At 41.1% G+C, this 22,160-nt stretch overlaps 1 protein-coding gene and 1 long non-coding RNA gene across 39 annotated transcripts in view; one reads left to right on the forward strand and one right to left on the reverse strand.

Annotated features, from left to right (window-relative positions):
• Positions 1-10,209, forward strand: part of LOC143274267 (uncharacterized) — a 79,652-nt gene extending 69,443 nt beyond the window's left edge. The window contains exon 3 of the long non-coding RNA XR_013052786.1: positions 10,074-10,209. This is a non-coding gene — a long non-coding RNA (uncharacterized LOC143274267). The remainder of the gene's footprint in view (positions 1-10,073) is intronic.
• Positions 1-22,160, reverse strand: part of Iqch (IQ motif containing H) — a 183,348-nt gene that overhangs the window by 43,207 nt on the left and 117,981 nt on the right. For 35 of the 38 annotated variants that reach the window (XR_013052779.1, XR_013052776.1, XR_013052777.1 and 32 more), the window contains 2 exons: positions 14,574-14,694; positions 9,995-10,281 (listed from right to left, as the gene is read on the reverse strand). The exons of 2 other annotated variants lie outside the window; for them this stretch is intronic. Coding sequence is in view for 29 of the 36 variants with exons in the window: in XM_076576479.1 (XP_076432594.1) it covers positions 9,995-10,281; positions 14,574-14,694 (408 nt within the window). In the remaining 7 variants the exon portion in view is untranslated. The remainder of the gene's footprint in view (positions 1-9,994; positions 10,282-14,573; positions 14,695-22,160) is intronic. One more of the 38 variants, XR_013052782.1, reaches the window with a different exon arrangement.

The following is a 22,160-nucleotide window of genomic DNA, read 5'->3' on the forward strand; positions in this document are numbered from 1 at the left end:
TCATGTAATTTTATAAAGCATTTTAAGTGCTGTGTTAGACTGTACTAGTAACAGATGTTCAACCACATGTTTATGTTGTTGTTTTACTGAAAAGTCATGGACTACCTGATATTTTACTTTTAAAACATCATACCAATGCCATCACATTTTAAGTTAGCTCGAATTAGTTATTACTAGAAAAACATGAATAATTAAAAATAACAGAAGAGCTCTTAAAAACAAATAGCGCTAATAGAGCCAGAGGATTTTGTTAAAGGAGCCCCTTCAGAATTCCAGGCTCTTGTGCCACTTCTTGTTCTTTTTCTGCAAAGACAGATGGTGTCAGTAATTGCCTATATATTTAATTAAGTTAAAAAGCTACATAGTAAGGGCTTGGCAAAAAAACAGGAAATTCTGTGTTATGAGCAAAGAAAGCAAAGGAGCAGACACTGGTAACATAAGACAGCACCCCCAAGCCCCAGATACTCACACTCACATGTGCTGGAGTGTGGGCTGCATTATAGCCATCTAATAATAATAATAATAATAATAATAATAATAATAATAAGAAGAAGAAGAAGAAGAAGAAGAAAGGCCACTAGGAACATCAAAAGCAGCGCTTTTATGTTTTTGACCAACTGAAGGAGAATGACCCTACATTTGTGGCCCTACCATTTGACCTAACTCTCAATCATTTTTGGCTTAACACTTGAGTGGTTACTCAAACCCCCTTTACATTGTTTGCCTGGATTTCTCACCTAACAGACTGGCTAATCATTGTGAAATTATTTTGGGGGCCAGCAAGCAGGAGCCACTTATAGAAAGTGGTTTGGAAAACTGACTTAACCATTCTTGTGGTGTCTGTTTTCAATGTTCCCATCCCATGCATCCACCTTCTGGCTTAATGGCAATATGGTGCTCCCAGCTGTGGTACAGTATATGGGCTGCACATTGAAACTTTTAAAGCTTAAAAATGGCTACCACAACACTGATTTTATTCCATTTCTCTTAGTCATTAACATTTAACGATTACCGTATGTGCTGAGCACAAGGATGGAATATATTAACAAAAATAGGAGATGTGTTTTTCTGGCTTTAAGCTGTTCAACTCAATTCAACAAGCATATTGAGGAAATGAAAGAGAACAGACATTTTCTCTGGTGTATGCATGGTGGGGGAGGGCATGGTGCTTACCAAGGAGTCACCGTCAAGCCTGTGAAGTACCAGTGTTTGCTGGGAAGGAGCATAGGCTTCGTAGTCACATAAGCCATGGTAGGAACCCTGAATTAGCCACTAGCTGTGTGACCCAGAACATGGCACTGTGGCCTCAGTTTCCTCCTTTGTAAGTTAGGATACTAATCCACAGTGATTTGCTCTACCAGTACTTTACCTCAACTCAAAGAGACTAGAGGACTAGGCAGCAATTGAAAGGGAATTAACTAAGGTAGGTTTCCAGATACAGCTGAATTTTGAAGGAAGGGAATTTAAAATTTGCATATTAACAGACAAAAAGGGAAAGACAAGTAATGATGAAGGTAGACTGTAAGAGGTAGTCCGAGAATCATTTGTTGAAAATGGAGTCAGTAATCCTGCTTGTTTTGGAGAGTTCTGTGCATGTGATAAATGAACCCCACAAAAACAGTGCTAGATTTATTGCAAGAGGGAATGGTTCAGGCTGTTTGAAAAACTAAGTGAGACCTGGAGCAAATTATCTTGGTATAGTCACTCCAACATTATGGTACAGGAAAAATTCAAGTTTGAGTGTTAAGGACAGTTTTGTGGAGCCCATTCAACTCAACAGGAATGGACAACTTGACTTAAAAAATGGGTAGGGGATTGACCATTTCATAAAGAAGACAGACCAGTGGCCAATAGACATATTATAGGTGTTCAACTAATTATCAGTGAAATGCACATTGGAACTGTGAGATATTTCCTCACACCTGTTGAAATAGCTATTGCCATGGTGTGGATATGGTCCATTCATTCCCCCTCTCCTGTACAGAGGATCATGTCCTGGAAGCTTGGTCCCCAATGTGATGAAAATTTTAAGGGTTATGTTCTAGTTGGAGGTAAGTAGTTCATGAGTGATTCATCCATGAATAGATTAATACTGGTTTTGCAGAATAGAAAGGGTAAGTTCTCTACAGAACAGGTGGTTCTGAGGGAGTCTACCATTCCTTCTCATTCCCTCCTTTAAAAAAATCTACTGTTGTTATTATTACATGTATGTGTTTGCATACCCAAATGATATACATGTGCACATAGGATATGTATGGATATATATGCACACACATATATACACACATATGAGACATGTGATCCATAGCATACATATGGAAGTCAGAGGACAACTTTCTGGAGTTGGTTCTCTCCTTCCACCCTTATGTGGGTTCTAAGATCCAACTCAGGTTGCCAGACTTGTACAGCAAGCATCTTTACCTGCTGGGCCATCTCTCTGGTTCTTTTACCTCTTGTCTTACCATAACAGTTAAAGGGAATTTTTAAACTAATGTAGATTTCCATGTGAAATTAAATTTTGAGACATATTTTGAGGGAAGGTAAGGTGTATATTAACAGGCAAAAGAGAAGAAAGAGAGAGAAAGAGAAAGAGAGAGAGGGAGGGAGGGAAGGAAGGAAGGAAGGAAGAAAGGTTGAAATGAAGGAAAAGTAGGAGGTGGGAAGAGAATGCATGTGCATCTGAATGAGCTTTTGCCCTGGAGATGCCATCCTCTGTGAGACCCTCACAGGCTAAGTTCCAGTTCAGCTCCTGAGACTCCAGCTAGGGAGGAGAAAAACATGATCTATATTGTATGAAACATAATTTCTTCCAAAAAAATTGAAGAAAGAATAAAAATGTGATGTTGTATTACATTGTGACTATAGTTGGTAATACTGTGTGCCTGAAGTCTGGCATACAGGAGTAGTCTCTCACAAACAAGACAGCATAGGAGGAGATGGATGTGTTATCACTTGATTGTACTAATCACTCTCAATGTATATACACATTAAAATATCACAGTGTGTACCTTAAACACTTACAATTTTTATTTGTCAACTATACCTTAATAAAGCTAGGGAGAAGGAAGGACAGCCTTGCAAGGGAACACTCATCCACAGACAGTGGGTGAAGTGGGAGGAGATTGTCAGCTCTATTTCTGCCACGTTAGATGGCAAGGGCACACCCTTGTGTAGGGAATCTTCTTTCTTAGCATTAACAGGAAAGCTTCCCTGCCCCCGTGTTCATTGCCTTCCTGATACTGTAAAAGTGTGGATCTTCTGAACAGTGTACAGGCAGTGAGCATGCCAACATTCTCTGCCCTGGAATGGTTTCTGGAGAGAGAAGTGTTATGGTGATATTTTATTTGTACTGAAATGTGATTTTAATTTTATGTTAATAAATAAAGTTGCCATGGGGTCAGAGCTATTAGAGCCATAGCAAGAGCATGATGGTTAGAAGAGCTAGGTAGATTTCTGTGTGTTCAGGGATACAGCCAGTATTGGAGACATATGCCTTTAAAACCTGGAGGGCGGTACTAACAGGCAGTGATGAGGCAGTCATGTGGTCGGGTTTACAACCAATGAGAAGACAGAACAGAAAGTATTAAAACACAGACAAACAGGAAGTAGCTCTCTCTCGGGGAAGCTAGGAGCACTGCAGGAGGTAAGATTTTATCTCTGAGCTCTGACCTCTCGGCTTTCTCTTTTACATTGGCTCTGTGTTTCTTATTTTAATAAGACGATTGGTTACATCTACAAAGTGTCTTGGTTATGAAAGGAAATAAGGATGTGAGAGACATTGGGAAAAGCAGCTAACAGAAACAAGACTGCTGTGGTTTAGGATGTAAAGTGTCACCTCAAAATGTCCATGCTCTAAAAGGTTGGTCCTCAACTGGTGATGATGTTTTGGGGAATTCTGGGAACTTCAGGTGGTTGAGTCCAGCTAGAAGAAGCAAGGTGCTGAAGGCAAGTTCTTGAGAGCTCTATTTTCCCCGGTCCCTGTCTGTATCTCTTTTCTTCTTGTCCATCAGGAGGTAAAGAAACTCCTCTGACATGTGAGCCCACCATAAGGTTCTGCCCAAGTAAATGGGGCTGAGAAACCATGGCCTGAACCCTCTAAAACTGGATTCAGTGAGTCTTTCCTCCTTTATACTGTTTCTCTATCGGGTGATAACAGTGACACAGAGGTACCTAAGACAGCTTCACTAGACGGAGGTCTACAGGCTGCCTACCTAAGATCTGAATTCAAGCTTCCTAAATGTCAGGGTTTATAAAGTAAGGAGGCTGATAAAACATTTAAGAATAGCCACATATGGTGATATGGTACATATAATAAAGTTGGCCACTTGTTCACTAACCAATATAAATGTAATTTCACACTATAAAACCTGTCATCATGTCCTTGTGTTTTTTGCTGAAGTTCTCATCATCACCATTATCATCATCACTTGTAGGTTGCAGGTCTCTATCACTAACACAAAGATACAATTTAAAAGAGACAAGGCTTTTGTTTTACTGCTTCAGGATCCTCTGGGATCTACTTCCCCTTCACTAGGTATTAAGTTGTGATTAACAGTGTGCCTTTTATAGCATTTAGAAACACTGACTAATAGGCACTTCTGTTTATACCAAAGGCCTATTAAATTTTAATTTAGATATACACTATTAACCCTCTTATATATAAATAAAATACCTTCCCTAAAGAGGAAAAGTAAATCTCATTGAGCTCCCTTTGTGAATTCCTTATATATCTTGAAAACAAAGATAAGGAGCTCTTGCAAATGATATTACCAGAGGGGGACTGAGAGAGAAGTATTCATTCATTCATTTAATAAATATTTATTCAGCATCTATTATCTGCCAGACAGGGTGCTAGGTGCTTGACTTACAGAAATGAGCAAGAAGGAATTATGATGTTTCTGTAGACCTCCAGTTTTGCATCCTCTAAAATAAATGTATTCATTTTTGATGCTTATATATCACTTTGAGATGATAATGCTCAGTGAGTTTTTAAAAATGATGCTAATTCGATTCAGATTCCACTCACAGTTTGAGAACCTGCTGAGGGTCTCTGTGACAGTTTTACATGTGCTTATGGTATTTGATTTAGTAACAACAGCACCTTGCATCTAGCTGCTCAGCCTCTCAGAACATCCTGTGAGAAACAGGGCAGGAATTCTCCATTTGCTAATGATAGATCAAGGCTCAGTGAGTTGTCTAAAGTATCATACTAGCCAGTGTGAAGAGAGAGGCAGACACTCACAGCATCATGGCGAAATATTTTTAGATGAGTTTTCTGTTGCAGGATGAGACTCTGCATTTTCAGAATAGATGGGTTTGATATGCCCATATAGTGAAAGGTCCTGATACAACTTGCATTCAGAGGTGGGAGCCTGAGGATATAATTGTGACATGGAGGGATTAAATCATCAGTGGATTAAAAATCTGAATGCACTATTGGGAGGTATTAGAGCTGTGAAGAGTGGGGCCTAGTTGGGGATTGTAGGTCACTTGGGCTAAGGATGGAGTTTGTCCTCTGCCCCTTGTGCATGATATTCAGCTTTGCTTCAGCCTCACAGCAATGGAACCAGCTAGTAACAGACCAAACCTCTGAAACTGTAATCTAAAATAAATATTTCCTCCCTTTACATTCTTTTTCTCATATATCAGCAGCAAAAAGTCTGACCAATGTGATATGGCATATGGCCTGATATACACCAGAGGCTCCATTTTTGTCTTTCCTCAGTTTTTATCTTGAAATAAATCTTGTCTTTTGTGACCACTCTACTGATGAAGGGCCATTATTAAGCACTTGTATCCATTTTTTCATCTCAACTCTTTTCTTAAAGATTGGATTTGGGTAGGGGCATAGTGTAGTGTATAATTTCTGTCTAGAATGAGCAGCTTTGGGTTCAGTTCCCCACAAAGCAAAAAAAATGAAACAAAAAATTTAATTTCCTTTCCCTGTTTCTGTTGTAGAATATTATTTTAAGGTTGTTGCTTTTGTTTATGTTGCATTTGTTTAACTCTGTGAAGCTACTGTGTTACTGTGCCTGTCTAAAACACCTGATGGTCTAATAAAGAACTGAATGGCCAATAGCAAGGCAGGAGAAAGGATAAGTGGGGCTGGCAGGCAGAGAGAATAAATAGAAGAAGAAATCTGGTGTAGGGAGGTGGGAAAGAAGGAGCGAGAGAAGGAGGAGGACTTCATGGGCCAGTCACTCAGCTACACAGCCAGACATGGAGTAAGAAACAAAGAAAAGTATATAGGAATAGAAAAGATGAAAACCCAGAGGCCAAAGATAGAAGGGATAATTTAAAGTTAAGGAAAGCTGGAAAGAAACAAGCCAAGCTAAGGCTGGGCATTCATAATTAAGAGAAAGAAAAACAAACAAACCAAACTAAGGCCAGACATTTATAAGTAATAAGCCTCTGTGTGTGTTTTATTTGGGGGCTGGGTGGTGGGCCCCCAAAGAGAAAAGAGTAAAACAACAATAGTTTTCTATTTAAATATACCTGTCAGCATTCATAAATGAGATTTTTTTTCACAAAGTTCACAATTACTATGGCTGAAGAGATGGCTCAGTGGGTAAAGTGCTTGCTGCACAGGCATGAGGCCCTGAGTTCAAATCCCCAGCACCCCTGTAAAAAGCCAGGTGTGGTGGTGAGTGCCTGTCATCCCAACCCTTGAGAATCAAGACAGAGGATCCCTGAGATTTATTGGCTAGGTAGTCAAGTTCCAAGTTCAGTGAGAGACCCTATCTCAAAAAAAAAAAAAAAAAAAAAAAGTCACAGTGACAGAGTCACAGTGGTGCATGCCTGTAACTCAGCACGTGGGAGGAAGTGTGGGGACTGGCAGTCAGCCTGGTCTGCACACTGAGTTCCAGGCCAGCTGGGACTACAGGAGACCCCATCTCAAAACAAAATAAGGGTGGAGAGTGATTGCAGAAGACCACTGATATCATCCTTGGCCTCCATACACACGCACACACATGAATGAGCACCCCCCCACATTTACACACACATGAACACATACATACAGTTCACAGTTATCTATAAGCAAAGAATTTTTAAATCTAGAATTTCAACAGACAATACTTTTGACAGTTTGTTTAAATGTTATATAAATTCATATTTATATAAGGTAAAACATGATATTTATAAGACAGATTATCATCTTTCTCTATATGTGTTATGTAAGTTGTTTTTTTTTACAACTTCTTCCTGAGAACACATTCTTTCTTACACTCCTTCAATCTTAATTATCCCTCAGCTCCCATCCCACCTATTCTGTAAAAACCTCTCTTGATTACTCCAAACAGAAGGGGCCTTGCTCTTATCTGAATGCACACAGCCAGCGTCGTGGCAGTTAAACTGACATTACCTTTTTGATGTCTCTTTTATTGTTCTTTGAAGTTGTCAGTTAAGCCTTTTCTTGTGATTCATTTTTCCAGTGTGTCTCCCCAGCTAGACTGTGCACTCCCTGAAGGCAGGCACTTTCCCATCTCCATTATCTCTGCAGCTTCCCTAGCACCTGCTAGAATGGCGTGTGCATAATAGATGCTCAATAAACACTTGTTTCATTAGTGTTTCTCCTAAACGAGTAAACTCCAAAGATTTTGATTTCCTACAAGTTCCAAAAGCCCTTCTACTAACTAATAATAATTAGGTAGTTAAACTAAAGGGACTGCCATTGTGATAACTCTCAAAGAAGCGCAGAACATGCAAGTAACCTTAATTCATTTTCTAGAGGATGTAAAAAGTCACAGAGGTAATATGCATACCAAGGAACCTTAAAAGTGCAGACCACTGGGAACTTATAGCAAGTGAAACTGGATGATAGATACAAAGTAGCTGACAGAACACATGGCTTGTTTGTCTTTGTTCCCTCAACAAGGAACATCAGAATAGGCCTTCTGAATGTGTTTGTTCAAAGAACATGTCAATCTCTCCCCAACCTAAAGCTTTTGGGGGTACTTGATGTTCCTCTTAGAACTGTCCACTCTACAACCCTAGGCAGAACCTCTCCCCTTAGTCTTTGGTGAGAAGGTCAGATCCTCAACAGGGCTGCCACAAAACTGTCTTCTGGAGTACTGTGTATTCTGTGTGCAGTCTCTAAAGGCCTGGGATTTCCCATCTCCAGTATCCTGAAATCTCAGACCTATTACCCTGCTGGGAACTGTCTGTACCATGCTCCACCACCTCCATTCTCCAGGGACCAGCTCTCTTCCTTTTATTCCTATACAATGTTGTGTTCTGTCTGATGCTCCCAGTTCCATTTATTTTGTTATTTATTCAGAAGCAGAATCTCAGTATTTAGCCCAGGCTGGATGTCTGGTGTTTATTATTTAAATCCTACATTTCCAAAACCATTCTCCCACTCTGCTACTTTAGGCCTCCATTTTCATCTCTTGCGGTTGGGACGGAATTTTTACTTCCTCTCTGGAGTTAATTTATAGCTGTGGGCTTGTCCTTAGTCACCCCTCTAATTTCTCTGCTTTTCCTTGGCTGTGTCCTTTTTGATTCTATCATGCCAGTATGGTAAATTAGAGGTCCCAGCTGGGGCTACCTAGCACAAGTCTGAATGGATGTTGGCACCTAAGTTTTCTGCTTCTCGTATCTAGTCTAAGATGCGTGTATGTAAGTGAAAACATGTACATGAATGTGCTTTCTAAACTAGAACACTCTACACAAATCTCTGATTATCATTATTCATATATTTCTCTGATTAGAAATTTAACACGTCTTTGTTTACTCTTGAAAATGCAAATGTAGAGACTAGGGTGTAGTTTAGCATATACAAAGCCGTAGGTTCAACCCATAGTACTGAAACAAATGAATGAGTATAAACACATACATGAATTAAACTATCAAGGGAAATGCAGAAAGCACAGGAAACAAAATAACAGCCACCTTCTCTGTTACTTCCCAGTGCTGTCGTAAGGAATTGCCACAAGTTCGCCGGTGTAAAACGGCACAACTGAAAGGCTCAAGGTCAACGGTGGAGTGTGGTGGAGTGTGCTGGAGTGTGGTGGAGTGTCCTCTCTCTCCAGCCCTCCTGCCTCCTTAAAAACAACCTGTGGTAATCCAAAAAAGGTCCCTAGATAATCCAAGATAGTCTCCCATCTCCCATTCATAACAGTCACATCTATAAAGTCCTTCTGCCATGTAAGGTATCATAATTATTCATAGAAAATAAAACATACAGAGTCACAGAATATCACACGTGTAATCTTGAATAAATAAAAGCATATTATAGAATATATGTATATACATATATGTATATATAAAATCTCTAAGAGACCTAAAAACACATAGAGTGGAACTATATATTATTTCTGGTGCCTCTGTGTACACTAAAAGTATAAAGATGCATTAAATTGTCAACCCACTAAATGTAAGATGGAAGTTCCCACCTATCCACAAGGAGGAGGAAGAGCTACATGTTCAGCAAGGGGTACCCAGGACTGGAGGTGCTGTTGATGTCACTTTATCTTTGAAGTGGGGAGAGGGCATATGATATTGATTGCATGATTACTTAGACATTTTTGTTTCTGAAATATTTCCCACTACATGATTTAAAGAAAACATGGATAATCTGAGTTGTTAGTGAACTATTGGCAGGAAAAAGAACAGATACAAGGCTCTTAACTCATTTCCGGTTATTGGTTTTTCTATTTAAGAACATACTTTAGATAGGTTCAGTCCCTGGACAGTGTAAAATAGTTTCCTAATAAGATACAAGCATAGCAATAATGGACAGAAATAAGAGGCCCAACTAACAACTGGGTTGGATGAGTTTCAGTCATTTAAACTTTGCATGGATGATGTAACTTTGACCCTATTTATAGACAGAAAGCCCGATCTCCCTTACGTCAGTGTGGATGACACAGATGTAGATTTACAGATTTTACAGCTCATCAGAACACAGTGAGTACTGGATGCTCCTTGATCCTATCTACCACATGCGTGTGGAGGGTATTTTAGTGTCATATATGCCAACTGTCCAACTTACCTGCTGCTCTAAGGTATCTGGATCAATAAAAGTCACCAGATCTATAGAAAAGTAACCAATCACATCTTTCTTTTTGCAGGCATTTCCAATTTGGAGACATAAAGAACTGAGAACTTGGGGATCCACTGAGGTCTGAGGCATGGTGGTACCAGAAGAAATAAAGGGGCCTTCAGAATGAAACTGGTCCCCCGTTGACAGTACTCTGACTTCTCCATCAGGCTCGATCAACATGTCTACGGTGAGGTTGGTGACACTGTCTGCAGGTGGGTATGCTTCAATCACGCCACCTGATTGGAAAACCATGGAGTAGATGAAAGAACACAGTCAAGGGAATGGCCCACTTGCAGGAGGAAGAAAAGGTCTATGTTTTGTCAGGAGGACTTGTACTCAGATCTTGCACTTGCCATCTTGGGAAACTGGACAAGTAGTTTGCTTTTCTTTATTTATAAAATGGCATAATACCTACCTCACTGAGCTGTTACAAAGCTTGAGAAATTGTGTCTATGGTATTTAGCCTGGTACTTGACACATGGGAGGGCTCAGTGAACAGTAGTCTTGATTATGATCATAATTACAAATACCTTATAAATGCCATACTTAGAACTACTCATTACATTAATGAAGACTCTAAGGATTATGATCAAATCCTCAGAGGGATTAACTTTTCACTGTCCACTGTTTATATCACAATAACCAGTGTGCTCTTTCTGTCTAGCACTATTGATTTTCTAAGGTTTGATAGGTGTGGGCTTTTAATAGGCATAGAAAACACTGGCCATCATGGTGGTCATAGGAATCCTGTAAAAAACCAAACATAGGGACTGGGTCCTGTTGGTAAAGTGCTTGTCACAAAAACATGAGAATTTAACTTTAAATCTCAGTACCTATGTAAAAACCGGGTGTGGTGACATATGCCTGTAACCTCAGTACTAGCGAGGCAGAGACAGGAAGATCCTTGAGGTTTATTGGCTAGCTCATGCAGTTGAACCAGCAAGTCCTACGTTTTGTGAGAGACCCTGTCTCAAAAGTGAGGTGGCAAGCAATCAGGAAGACAGTCAACACCAACCTCTGTCTTCCACATGCATGCACATTCACAACACCCCCCCCCACACACACACAAAGGAAAAGTGAACAAGTCCCAGGACTTGCTGCTTTTGACAACTAAGTAATAGGGTATGATTTCTGTCCATCTCTACAAACCACACTTGAAGCAGTATCATATATAGTAAAATTCTGAGATTTTTGTAGCAGTTCTCAAAGGCAGTCATAGAAGAGACACTTTCATTCAATGTCTATCAATTTGATAAGGGGTAGCCTTAATGAATGCTAAATTTCAGAAGGAAAAATTTTTTTGGGGGGGGCTGCATATTCAATCTATTTTATCTGCTGAGTTTGTTCAATATGCTCTTCAAATGAGGTTTGCTATAGTATATAACAACTGAAAACCAGTTGTTGGGGGTTTAAATAAGAATATAACTAAACAAAAAACAAGCAAGCCAGTGAGTCTCTATGGTTCAGCTAACTTGGTGTTTTGGCTGTCACTTATGATAACATATCAGTATCCTTTATGATTTGCAAGATCACTTTGGGTACCATGGAGTTTTGAATGAGAAACATCCCTCATAGGCTCACACGGTTGAATACTTGGTCCTCTGTTGGCAGAGCTGTTTGGGGGCTCAGGGAGCCTTGCTGGGGAGAGGACATCACTGGGGCTGGCTTTAAGAGTTTAGAGCCTTGCCCTACTTGCACTCTGACCTTTCCGCTTCCTGCCTGAGGTTTGAAAATGCGAACTCTCCGTTTCCTATTCTGACTGCCTGCTGCCATTCCTCCCTCACTATTATTAACTCTCCCTCTGGAAGCAGAAGCAAAAACAAAACAAAACAAAACACCTCTTTCTCTCATAAGTCATTTTTGGTCATGGTGTTTTATCACAGCAAAAAAAAAAAAAAGTAACCAATGCAGATGTATTATTTCAAACATGCTTGGTTGTGTTGTCTTCTGAACATCAAGACTTTAGCTGGCCTTTTTCCTTTCAAAGCAATTGGTTTTTCTCAAAGTCTTCTTGTCTTTCATATAAATCTATGACAGTGTAGCAATCAAATCTGGAGCACGTTTTGTGGCCATAAGCTTACTCAAGTCTAGACATGGGATGAAATAGGCAATGATGGAAGCTGGTGAGAGATGGTAACCTTAGGGTCAGGAATGTGGGGGATGTCCTGCTCAAGCCAGAAAATACACAAGGCCTCCTGCGTGCACTAGCTTCAGACCCACACAGAACCTTCAGAAATGCATTACAGATGACAGTGGTTCTCAACCTTCCTAATGCAGCAACCCTTTAATACAGTTCCTCATATTGTGGTGACCCCAAGCCATAAAAGTATTTTCGTTGCTAGTTCATAACTGTAATTTTGCTGTTATGAATTGTAATGTAAATATCTGATATGCAGTATATCTGATATGTGACCCCTGTGAAAGGGCTGCTTGACCCCAGAGGGGTCATGACACACGTTGACAACCACTGACTTATAAGAACCGTGTTTTAAAATACTGAAATTATAGGATTGTGCTCACATTCACTACTTATCTGGAGTGTTATTTTTTCCCCACATCTCTGTGCCTCAGTTTCTTCCTCTGTGAAATGGGTTAATAAAGCCTGTTCTGCTTCTTATCCATAGTATTTATAACATGACTGAGGAAGAAGGAAGGAGATGAGCAGAAGGTGTTAAAGGTGAAGCCTCAGCTGTGGCCACATAGCTCAGGTGAGATAGCGCTAGAAACTCAGATAAAAAGAAATGGTCTAGAGCAGTGGTTCTCAACCTGTGGGTCCAAGACCCCCTTGGTAGTTGAACAAGCCTATCACAGGAGTCACATATCAGATATCCCACATATCAGATATTTACATTACAATTCATAACTGTAGCAAAATTACAGTTATGAAATAGCAACGAAAATAATTTTATGGTTGGGGTCACCACAATATAAGGAACTATATTAAAAGGCCACAGCATTAGGAAGGTTGGGAACCACTTGTTTGGAGGAAGGATTTTCAGGCTGACTTTGGATTATGTAAGCTTCCTAATGCTCTGTCTAAGATGGACTTGGAGGTCTTTATGATTTTTCTCTCTTAATTTAAATCCCTTCTAAACTTGTTTATTTGCTTGCTTGTGAAAGACACTGTGTTTCTTCCAATTCCAAACAGAGCTGATTTTCTTACTTTTTCTTTTCTGTCCAGGGGTGCATGTGGAAATTTGTTTATCCATACACTTACCGAGAGGACACTGAAGGTGCCCTAAAACACATGCACGCACACACACACACACCAACGCCCACCCCACCCCCCAGCATTCCTGTTGGATAGCTGGCATCCAACCTCTTATTTAAATAATTCATTAATAGGGCATCTGCCACACTCTGCCCAGCCAATGTATTCAACAGCCAACAGGCCTGTCCTTTCTGACAAACCCTTTCATACATAGGGCTGAGTCATGCTCCTGATGAATAGACGCACTGGCTCTGGCCAAGACTCCTGCAGAAACCTAGGGATAGACTCTTATGGGCTCATCTATGTGTTGGCAGATCATTTGGGGTGATCTAATCTTTTGTTCCTTGCGCTCCCTGTGCTTCAAATAAGGGTTATAGCAGTACCCACTCATGAGATTGATAGGAGGATGACATAAGTTGATATGCATCTACTTAGGATGATATTGTCATATAACACCTACTGTGTGCTCAGTGGATCTCATCACTGTGCTATTACCATTGCTGTGCTGTCATTATAACACGATAGCATTAGCGGTTTATCGTTGTATATTGAGGCCAGTGTACTATTACCACCATCACTTGACAGCAGCAAGTAAATATGCTAAGCTGATTATGTGGGCCTTATACTGCAACCTCCTAGAGAGGGAGAGCCTTTGCCTAGATGTGTCCTTGTGTGGCACCCCAGAGGCCTCTAGGACTGCACATAAACTTTGTTCTGTTCATCCCCTCATTCATCATTGACTTCCCAATGTCATTACAAAATGAGGATGAGGAAGGAGAGGAATATAAAAAGAATGGAGGCTCGTTTTATTCCTAGTCTATAGAGGATTCTGGTTTGAAAATGTTACCTTTCTGAGCTAGGCCATTCCTGCTCTCCTAGAAAGTGGGAGAGGAAACTAGGTTTAATAAAGGCCTTGATTCATCAGTCTGTGATAGACATGTTTCTGTTTCTGTTCCTGAATTTTCCCAACAACCATATTCAGTAAGTAACTGAGAAAACTGGGTCTCTGAGGATTGCCAAGATCACTTGTGGTTCAGATGGAGAGCCTTCGCTCAAGACAAGTCTGGTCTAAGAAATGCCCAGAGTACTAAGTTCTGCATGGCATGCTTGGCATGCTCAGTTCCTATTTACTTTAGAGGCTGGGTGCAAGATAAATATTTAGTCAGTGCTTGAAAAAGAACAAAGTCAGCGGCAGGAACATTTCCTAAACCAACACCGGCTGATGCAGAGTATTTGGATTGGCCCTGGCTTGCCCCAGAACTAGAACCTAAGCTGGTACATACTGATCCTCAGTAGAAACTTTACAGTCTTATTTACCTTGAGAGAGAAACGTTTGGAGGAATTTCCTCCACGTCGGGAACTGTTTCTCATTGACTAGCTGTACGTGCTGTGCTAAAATGCCCGCCAGCTCCTTGGAGATCTTCACCAGAGCTGGCTCCTGCAGAAACAAATTAAATAGAACCACAAGCAATTTTACTACAGAAATGAAAACTGCTTGTGGAGTGATTAAAAACCAGGCCTCCAACAGGCAAAAAAATGTGGTTACTGTTTACCCAGAGCCAGAAAGCCATTTTGAGATTGTTCTATTTTTCCAGCCATTTCACTTTTCATATTTCAAAGTGATTCCCCCTCCCTGAAATCAATGCTAATTGTGCATACTGTCTCCAAAAGGCACCCTGTGCTGGTCCTCCGGAGCCCAGGCTTCAGACCCACTGCAGCCTGACCTGCAGAGAGTCCTCTCCCTCTCCACTTTGAGTCTCAGTTTCTCATTCTGTAAAATGTAGAGCTGAATAGCTTGTCCCTTAGCTCCTTAGATGAGAACAGCTTTTGTTCTAGGAATCTAACTGTACTTGAGCCTAGGAGGAACAATGGAGTTGGGCAGGTCTTTCTTTGGTACTCTCTTTAGTCTGTGCCCACTCTTGGTGGGTAGCTGCCTTTGATAGTGTTGGTAGGGAAAGCCTACCAAACTCTTGGCTAAAACTGTAAAGGTGACATCCTAAGTTTGGGAACATGTTCTATGGTCAGTCATAGTCAACCTGAAGTCCCTGCAGATCACAGTGTCACCTGTCTAGCTGTCTAGCTGGCCCCGTCATCAATGAGATGATCCAAAGACAACAGAGCCTCCCATCAGGAGTGAAAACAGTAGAAATCTCTCTAATCAATAGGAAGGCTATCTTTTTCTATAAAAGGTGTGACTTGCTATGATAATTTCTTTTCTATCCTAAGTTATAATGCTCTGAAGACTCACTAAACTTTTCAAATGGAAGCCACAGTTCAGACATTATTTCTGTCAGATGCAGGGTAGGGCACTGCATACAAGCACTTTTGGTGGTCAGTATTCATGTTACAATGCACAGCAGGGACAAGCAAAGCTCCAGCTTGCTTTAGGGTCCCAGGCAAACTATGAATCTAAGAGTGAACACTGAGTAAATTGTAAGAATCAGCTCTAGGGATGGGGCTGGTTGTAATCATAGAAATCATCTGCATACTCATTTTTCCAACTTCCCTAACATTAAAAAGTGATTGTCCTTTATCCTATGCTATCTCCCAATTCCTTAAAACATCTGGTTGATTCTGTTTCAACGCCCACTGAAAATCCAGAATAAAAGACAAACAGCTTAGAGTATATGATAGGCAGGTCCAAATAATCTGAATTGTTTCCAACTACCCAGAAACTCCTGTGGGTTGTGTCATTAGTTATAGTAAGTGATTGACGTACAAAACAAAAACACACTCAGAAGCAGAGTGCTCTGGCCTACCCCAATTTCAGGATGATTTGCCAGCAGAAGGTACAGAGTTCTGCTGGAAAGAGCTGGGGAACCCTGCTCATGCAGTAAACCTTTGCCTTGTCATGTGGAAGCAAGGACAATGCCAGTCAAAGCAATGGGCCCTTCCCCGCTTCATACCCTGTACATTGTACATTTAATCTCACTGTTACTGTAAATTTACTGATGGTGTTGAAGCTTACTCATGTGCAAATCATGAGCAAGCAGCTCCAGCTCAGGGAGCCCCTCTGCTCTCTGAACAGCCCATAGTCTCTGGTCTCACACTCGTTTCAGCTCACATTCTGCTCCATGGAAGAAAACTGTCTCTGAAGGGGACATGTGTGTGTGTGTGTGTGTGTGTGTGTGTGTGTGTGTGTGTGTGTGTGTGTGTGTGTGTGTAGCTTTAGATTCTGCCCTTTTCTGGAAAATGATGCCAGAGAAAAGAAACCCAACAGCCCAAACCTCTCTTGGAAAAGTGGAGAATTCTCTTTTTTTCTGCCTTGATTAAAGGGCCTTTTCTGCCCCTCCCCACTTTGAAGGGAAGTTATATATTCATTTAAGTAACTGCATGAGAAGAAAAAAATATGTGCTGGGGGCTATTTTTGCAAAGGGAAAATGGAGAGGAAACAGTGAAGGCACAGATGAAAAGCCCTGCAGCTTGATTTGGAACCTGTGTCTCCATTAGCTTGAGGACCAGGGAGATGCCAGCTCTTCAGCAGGAGACTAAGTATGGCACACAGGTCTACAGTTGCCATGAGGAAGCCCATTACTTTGTGTGCTAACCTCCAAAACAAACAAACAAACAAACAGCCTGGTCCCTACTAATGTAGTCTTGCCTCCCGCAGACTTTCGGTCATCCTCCCTAGCTCACTCCTCCTCGTCTTTTACTCCCAGAAGCCTTCCTCTCTGCTATAGTCAGGGGTCCTCCTCAACCACTCACACATCCTCTAGCTCTGAAATGGCAAACCTCCCATGCCCAGGAGAAGAATGCTCCACGTTTGCATATGAATCCTGATTTAGTGAACATGGGGAGATGGTCCTTAATAGTTGAAGCTACAGAATAAAAGAAGATGTGAATCTCTCAATAGACTCCTCCTTACTTCCAAGGAACCACCTGAAGGACTGGCTACTTTAGAACCACCAATTCCTCTTGGGTGGATTTCACAGGACTCCCTGCCTCTGAGGGCGGCTTCAGAAAGATAAATGAGTTGACATATATGGAGTGTCACCTCAGTTGCGACATATGTGAGAGCCAATAATTAACTTACAAGGCTTCTGGACACAGTGTCAGGCTGCCACTACTACTTCTGCTTACAAAGTGAGCCATTCTGCTACAATGGCTAGCATTGCACTGTGCACAAAACCACAACAAGGAGGTAGATTTCTAAAAGGGAAATCTGCTACAGGAGTCTGGAGGATGCCTCATGTCCCATCAACTGAAGGCGCTGACAGGGTAGCATTCAGTGGGGAAGCTGGGGCACTCAGAGGCATCTTGGGGTCATGATTAGCTCTCTAAGGAAAAGACATGGTGAAGAATAATAGGGGCCAAAGAGGGTAATATTAACTATCTAATTTCTTTCTAATGGGATGTCTAAGTCTTAACTAATACCTTAGTACCTATGGCCTTAGTGCCAATGAAGAGAGACTTGTTCCCTCACCTCTACAAAATAATAAGTATATAATGATGTTAATGTGGGGCTTGTAGCTCATACATTCAAGTAAAGGAGAGTGTGCACAACATGTGTAAGTCTATTTATCATATGTCTGTCTGTCTGTTATCACAAGCTAGGAACAGAAGTACATTTTTTACAAACTTATGATGTGGAATTAAAGAGTTCTGTCTAGTGAATTAGAACAAGGCAATGAGTGACCAAATCAGTGTTTCAAGATCCTGTTGTCCACATTGCACAGGTTGTTTAGGGTCAGTGACTCTGGGGTGTGGGCTAGAAAATAATATTCCTTGTGAACCATAGGTAAATGGTAGAAAATCATGTTTTACTTTTTGAAAACTGTCAGGATTCCAGGTTTTCCTCTCATCGTGGTTGGACTGGTTCTAGGAGTGCACTCACTGTTGGCTTCTGAAACTGGCTGTAGGGCACTTCCTAGTTAGTCTTCAGCCCATCTTCGTCACTGCATAGACGTGAGCATCTGTTCTTGAGAGCCCAGAATGATCTCTTAGAGTTCATCAATAATAATAATGACTTGGAAAGTTCTAAGGCATCTTCAGGAAGGATATGGTTTCTCTTGTTCTGAGTGAATAAACTAGAGACTCTTTTCTATTAAGCTTGGACCATGCTTCGTGGCTTTATTTCTCTGTCAAGGAAATGCAAATTTGAAGGAACAGATTTGTTGACTGAAGGGGAATGCAGAGTATCTTAGGGGAAGCCATCAGCACATTCAGTTTAATGCTGCCCTTGATGACAAAAGACACTTCTAACTCTAGAGAGTTAATTTTCCCACCCAAGAAAATTTCTAGTGACGTGTGCATATGTGCGTGCGTGCGTGCGTGCGTGCGTGCGTGCGTGCGTGCGTGTGTGTGTGTGTGTGTGTGTGTGTATGTGTATAGGATGAAGAAGAAGAAAGAGGAGTCCAAAATAGAATACTCTCAATCCTACTAAAACTCATATTTCATTTTGCAGCCTTTTGGCTGAACTGTCAGTGGTCTATTAAGTAAAATAACTTCTTCATTAAACTCTAGTATCCAACATCAGATATCGTTTGATGATGTTCAAAAGAAAATCAAAGAAACATTTCTTTATCTTTTGATTAAGACAGAGTGTAAGGAAATTCCAGAGACTACCTAGAAGGTTCTGCTTCGTGGGTGTTTCTGATAACCCTGACAGGAGGCCTAGGCAGTGACACAAAGTCAGAAGGGTAGGACAGTGAGCTGACAGACTAGGACTCTCAGTAAGACTGTCAGTTTAGAGGGGACCCATGGACTACTTGGGGCAAATGTCTCATGTAACATCACACAGCAAGGCTGCAGGAGCTCTCTGGCTTTTTTTCTGAACACCCCTTCCTGTTCAGGCAGACGTGTGGTGTAATGTGAACAGTGTTGGGATTGGAATCGGCTGGTGACACAGGTGGGCGGAAGCAGCATTCCACAGTAAAGATGAACTTAAAACTGCTTATTTTTTTTTAAATTGCTGTGGTCATTTTTAAGGTGAAATAATAGCTTTCACTTACTGAAAGTTTAACATGTTACAGCCATGTGCCAGGGGTCCTACATTTACCTTCTTACAGCCACTATCTAGAGGTACTACCTTTATTTAGTGTGGTACAGCTAGGAAGTAGCAAAACTTGGGTTTAAACTCAATTGCTACCAGTGTGCCATAGTAAAGTGGGATCTGTGCCTGTAACTGCCATCAATGGGTCCGGCACACTGGACAGATTAGATCAACTACAGATGTGATATTAAATATGGAAAAATTATAGGATAGATATCTGCTGTTGTCTACAGGTTAAGGGTACCCCACACTTCCTTTCAGGAACTGTTCTTCCCTAGTCTTTGCTATGGAAGATTGATTGAGGGAGATTCCACTCTCACCTCCAAAGAAATGTAGCCTTGCCCTTACACAGCGGCTGGTCCAGTACACAGATGTGACCCAATGAGGCCAATCACTTGCTAGGAAATGCTTACTGGGGCCTGGGGAAAGAAAGTGTGTGATCTGAGTTGCTACCAAGTGAGGTGATCTCTCTTTCTATTGCCTGGACCAAGAACAAATTCTGGAAGCTAGCCTTAGGAAGGAACCAGCCTTATGCATAGTCCAAAGGAGAGAAACTGTGGGTCTTTGGTGACATTACTGTCTGGAGCCAGAACAGACTTTGGATTTCCATATAGCCAAGGCCAGTTTCTCTTTATTTGAAAAGCCATTTGAGTTGAGGTTCTGTTACTTGAAGCTTAAACATTTTAAATGGATGCAAAAAATGGGTGGGCCAAAGCATGTCCCTATAATCCATAATGGTAGTTTTAAGCTAGTGGATGCTCTGCTAACCCCACATGGTGATTACTTTCATTTTGTAGTCAGTAGTAAAGTTTTCACTCATTCCTTCCACTAAGATCATTAGGAACAGTCCCTCTTTAGGGTGCAAAAATATGTTGAAAGGATGAAGAAAAAAAATGAAAATGTCTCCAGCAAGTCAAAAACTACTTCCCATACCTACTTAAAGTTTAAGGACAGCTTTAATACTCCATGTTTAATTGTTAATGGAGAATTTAAAAATCAAAAATGCCAAGTTTGCCTTCGATGAGATGGAAAATTATGCTGCAGTAGAAGGTAACATAATGTAAAACAACCAGCATTACCAAAGCACACAAATGTTTTTGGTATGTAAAATTGCTTTGTAAAATATTTGCTCCATCTGCTAAAAGCAGCCAAGACAATTTTCCCTTGATAGCTAATGGCCCATTTCGGGTGTGTGGCAAGTGATTCGCTGCGGTGGCAGCGCTCATTAAACAGAATGTTGAAAACACGGTATATAATTCCATACTTACGTAGCATTAGCCACTCACTGCTTCTCGAGGAGTCTGTCCCTCATTATCTAGACCTCCACCTTGCACCAACATGCAGGCCTAGCAGTTGATGTGACTTGAGAAGCATTTTGTCCAACTGAGGCACATATGTTGTGCTTCTATTCCAAAGCTCAGCACAACTGTTTCAGCGCGACCACAAACACGGAGAAGTTCGTTCCCTCTCCACTTTCCAGTGCGCACACTGCTGTTTCCCTTCCCCTCACCGCAGGGAGCTAGGCTTTTGTAGTTGTTGTTGTTTGTTTGTTTGTCTGTTTGTTTCTAGGCTCCTCCTGTCGTGCTGCATGCTGGGGGTTTCCACAGATAAAGATTAAGTGCTTCTAGAAATTCTCAATTGAACTTTGCACATACACAAAAGGAGAGAAAATTCTCCCCCCTCTGACAAAACTGCCATTATAAAAGCCTGATATACACTGCCCTCTTTTTTCCTGGTGTATCTGTGATTTCTCTCTTTAAAAGAGTTGTTTATATTACACCCCAAATTACTTCAACATCTGCTAAAGGAACGATTAGAAATAAATACAGTAATCCAGGGTGGTTTAAAAAGAGAAGGATATGTTCATGTTTGGGGAATGATACTGAAAAGTAGTTACCGCAGCAAATGACTGGTGCTAGACAAATATTCTTACCACTGGAAAAGAGTTTTCCAGGAAATTATACTGAACTGTAAGAATGACAACCAGCAAATACATATGACTGTTTTAAACATTTTCCAATATTTTAAAACAGAAACCACGTTATGTTTAAATCAACCATAAGTGGAATTAGCCATAACTGTTACTTCTGGAAACAGGTTTCTTCCTATCCACATAGAGAACTAAGGCTGGTGGGAAAACGGTGGATGCTGACGGAAGCTCTTTAATTGCAGAGTGAAGACAAAAGGAAATTGCATGCCCTTTGGACTTGATTCTCCTTTCTTTCTTCTTGTTTTGTTTTGTTTTTCTGTGTAGCCCTGGCTGTCCTGGTATGCGCTTTGTAGACCAGGCTTTGATTCTCATTCAAGTGTGGGGAAAGACTGAATTCCAGGAATGAAACGGAGAGATTATCAAGAGACTTTTGTATTTAATGCTATAAGAAAGGAATGGGCAAGCAACATCGTTTCTCAATCAAGAGAAGAGCTGGGCCTTTTTAGGTATTTCCACACATGGCATACAAGGAGTCAGGAAGATGTAGCAGCATTGTAAATTGATTATTCTTTCTACAGACCATGCACAGGATGAGACCAGTGAGTCCCACAGTGGGGGGCTGTCTTGAGACAGAAAGTCCTAGACTTCTCAAGGGCATCCCTGACTCACCAAGGGGCACCGAGGACAGATGACCAGAAGCACATGGCACTGTGGCCGTCAGAGAGGAAAAGCTCACTCTGAATCCATTCCAAAGCCCGAGCCTGCTCTGCGGTTTTCACCAGAGCAGACAATTTCAAAAGCACTCCAGCAGGACCTTCCTGGGTATGAAACACTAACCAATTCTCCTTCTTCTCATCTTCTGTTTTATTCCCTCCTTCCACGCTGTTATTGTGAAAAACTGGCAGTTAAATTCAATTGATTCCAGTTTCTCTGGATCCATATGGCCGCCAACCCTGGAGCTGAAGCGGCGGCCGTGCCTCGC

Source organism: Peromyscus maniculatus, chromosome 7, assembly GCF_049852395.1.
Source record: "Peromyscus maniculatus bairdii isolate BWxNUB_F1_BW_parent chromosome 7, HU_Pman_BW_mat_3.1, whole genome shotgun sequence".
Taxonomy (NCBI): Eukaryota; Metazoa; Chordata; class Mammalia; order Rodentia; family Cricetidae; genus Peromyscus; species Peromyscus maniculatus.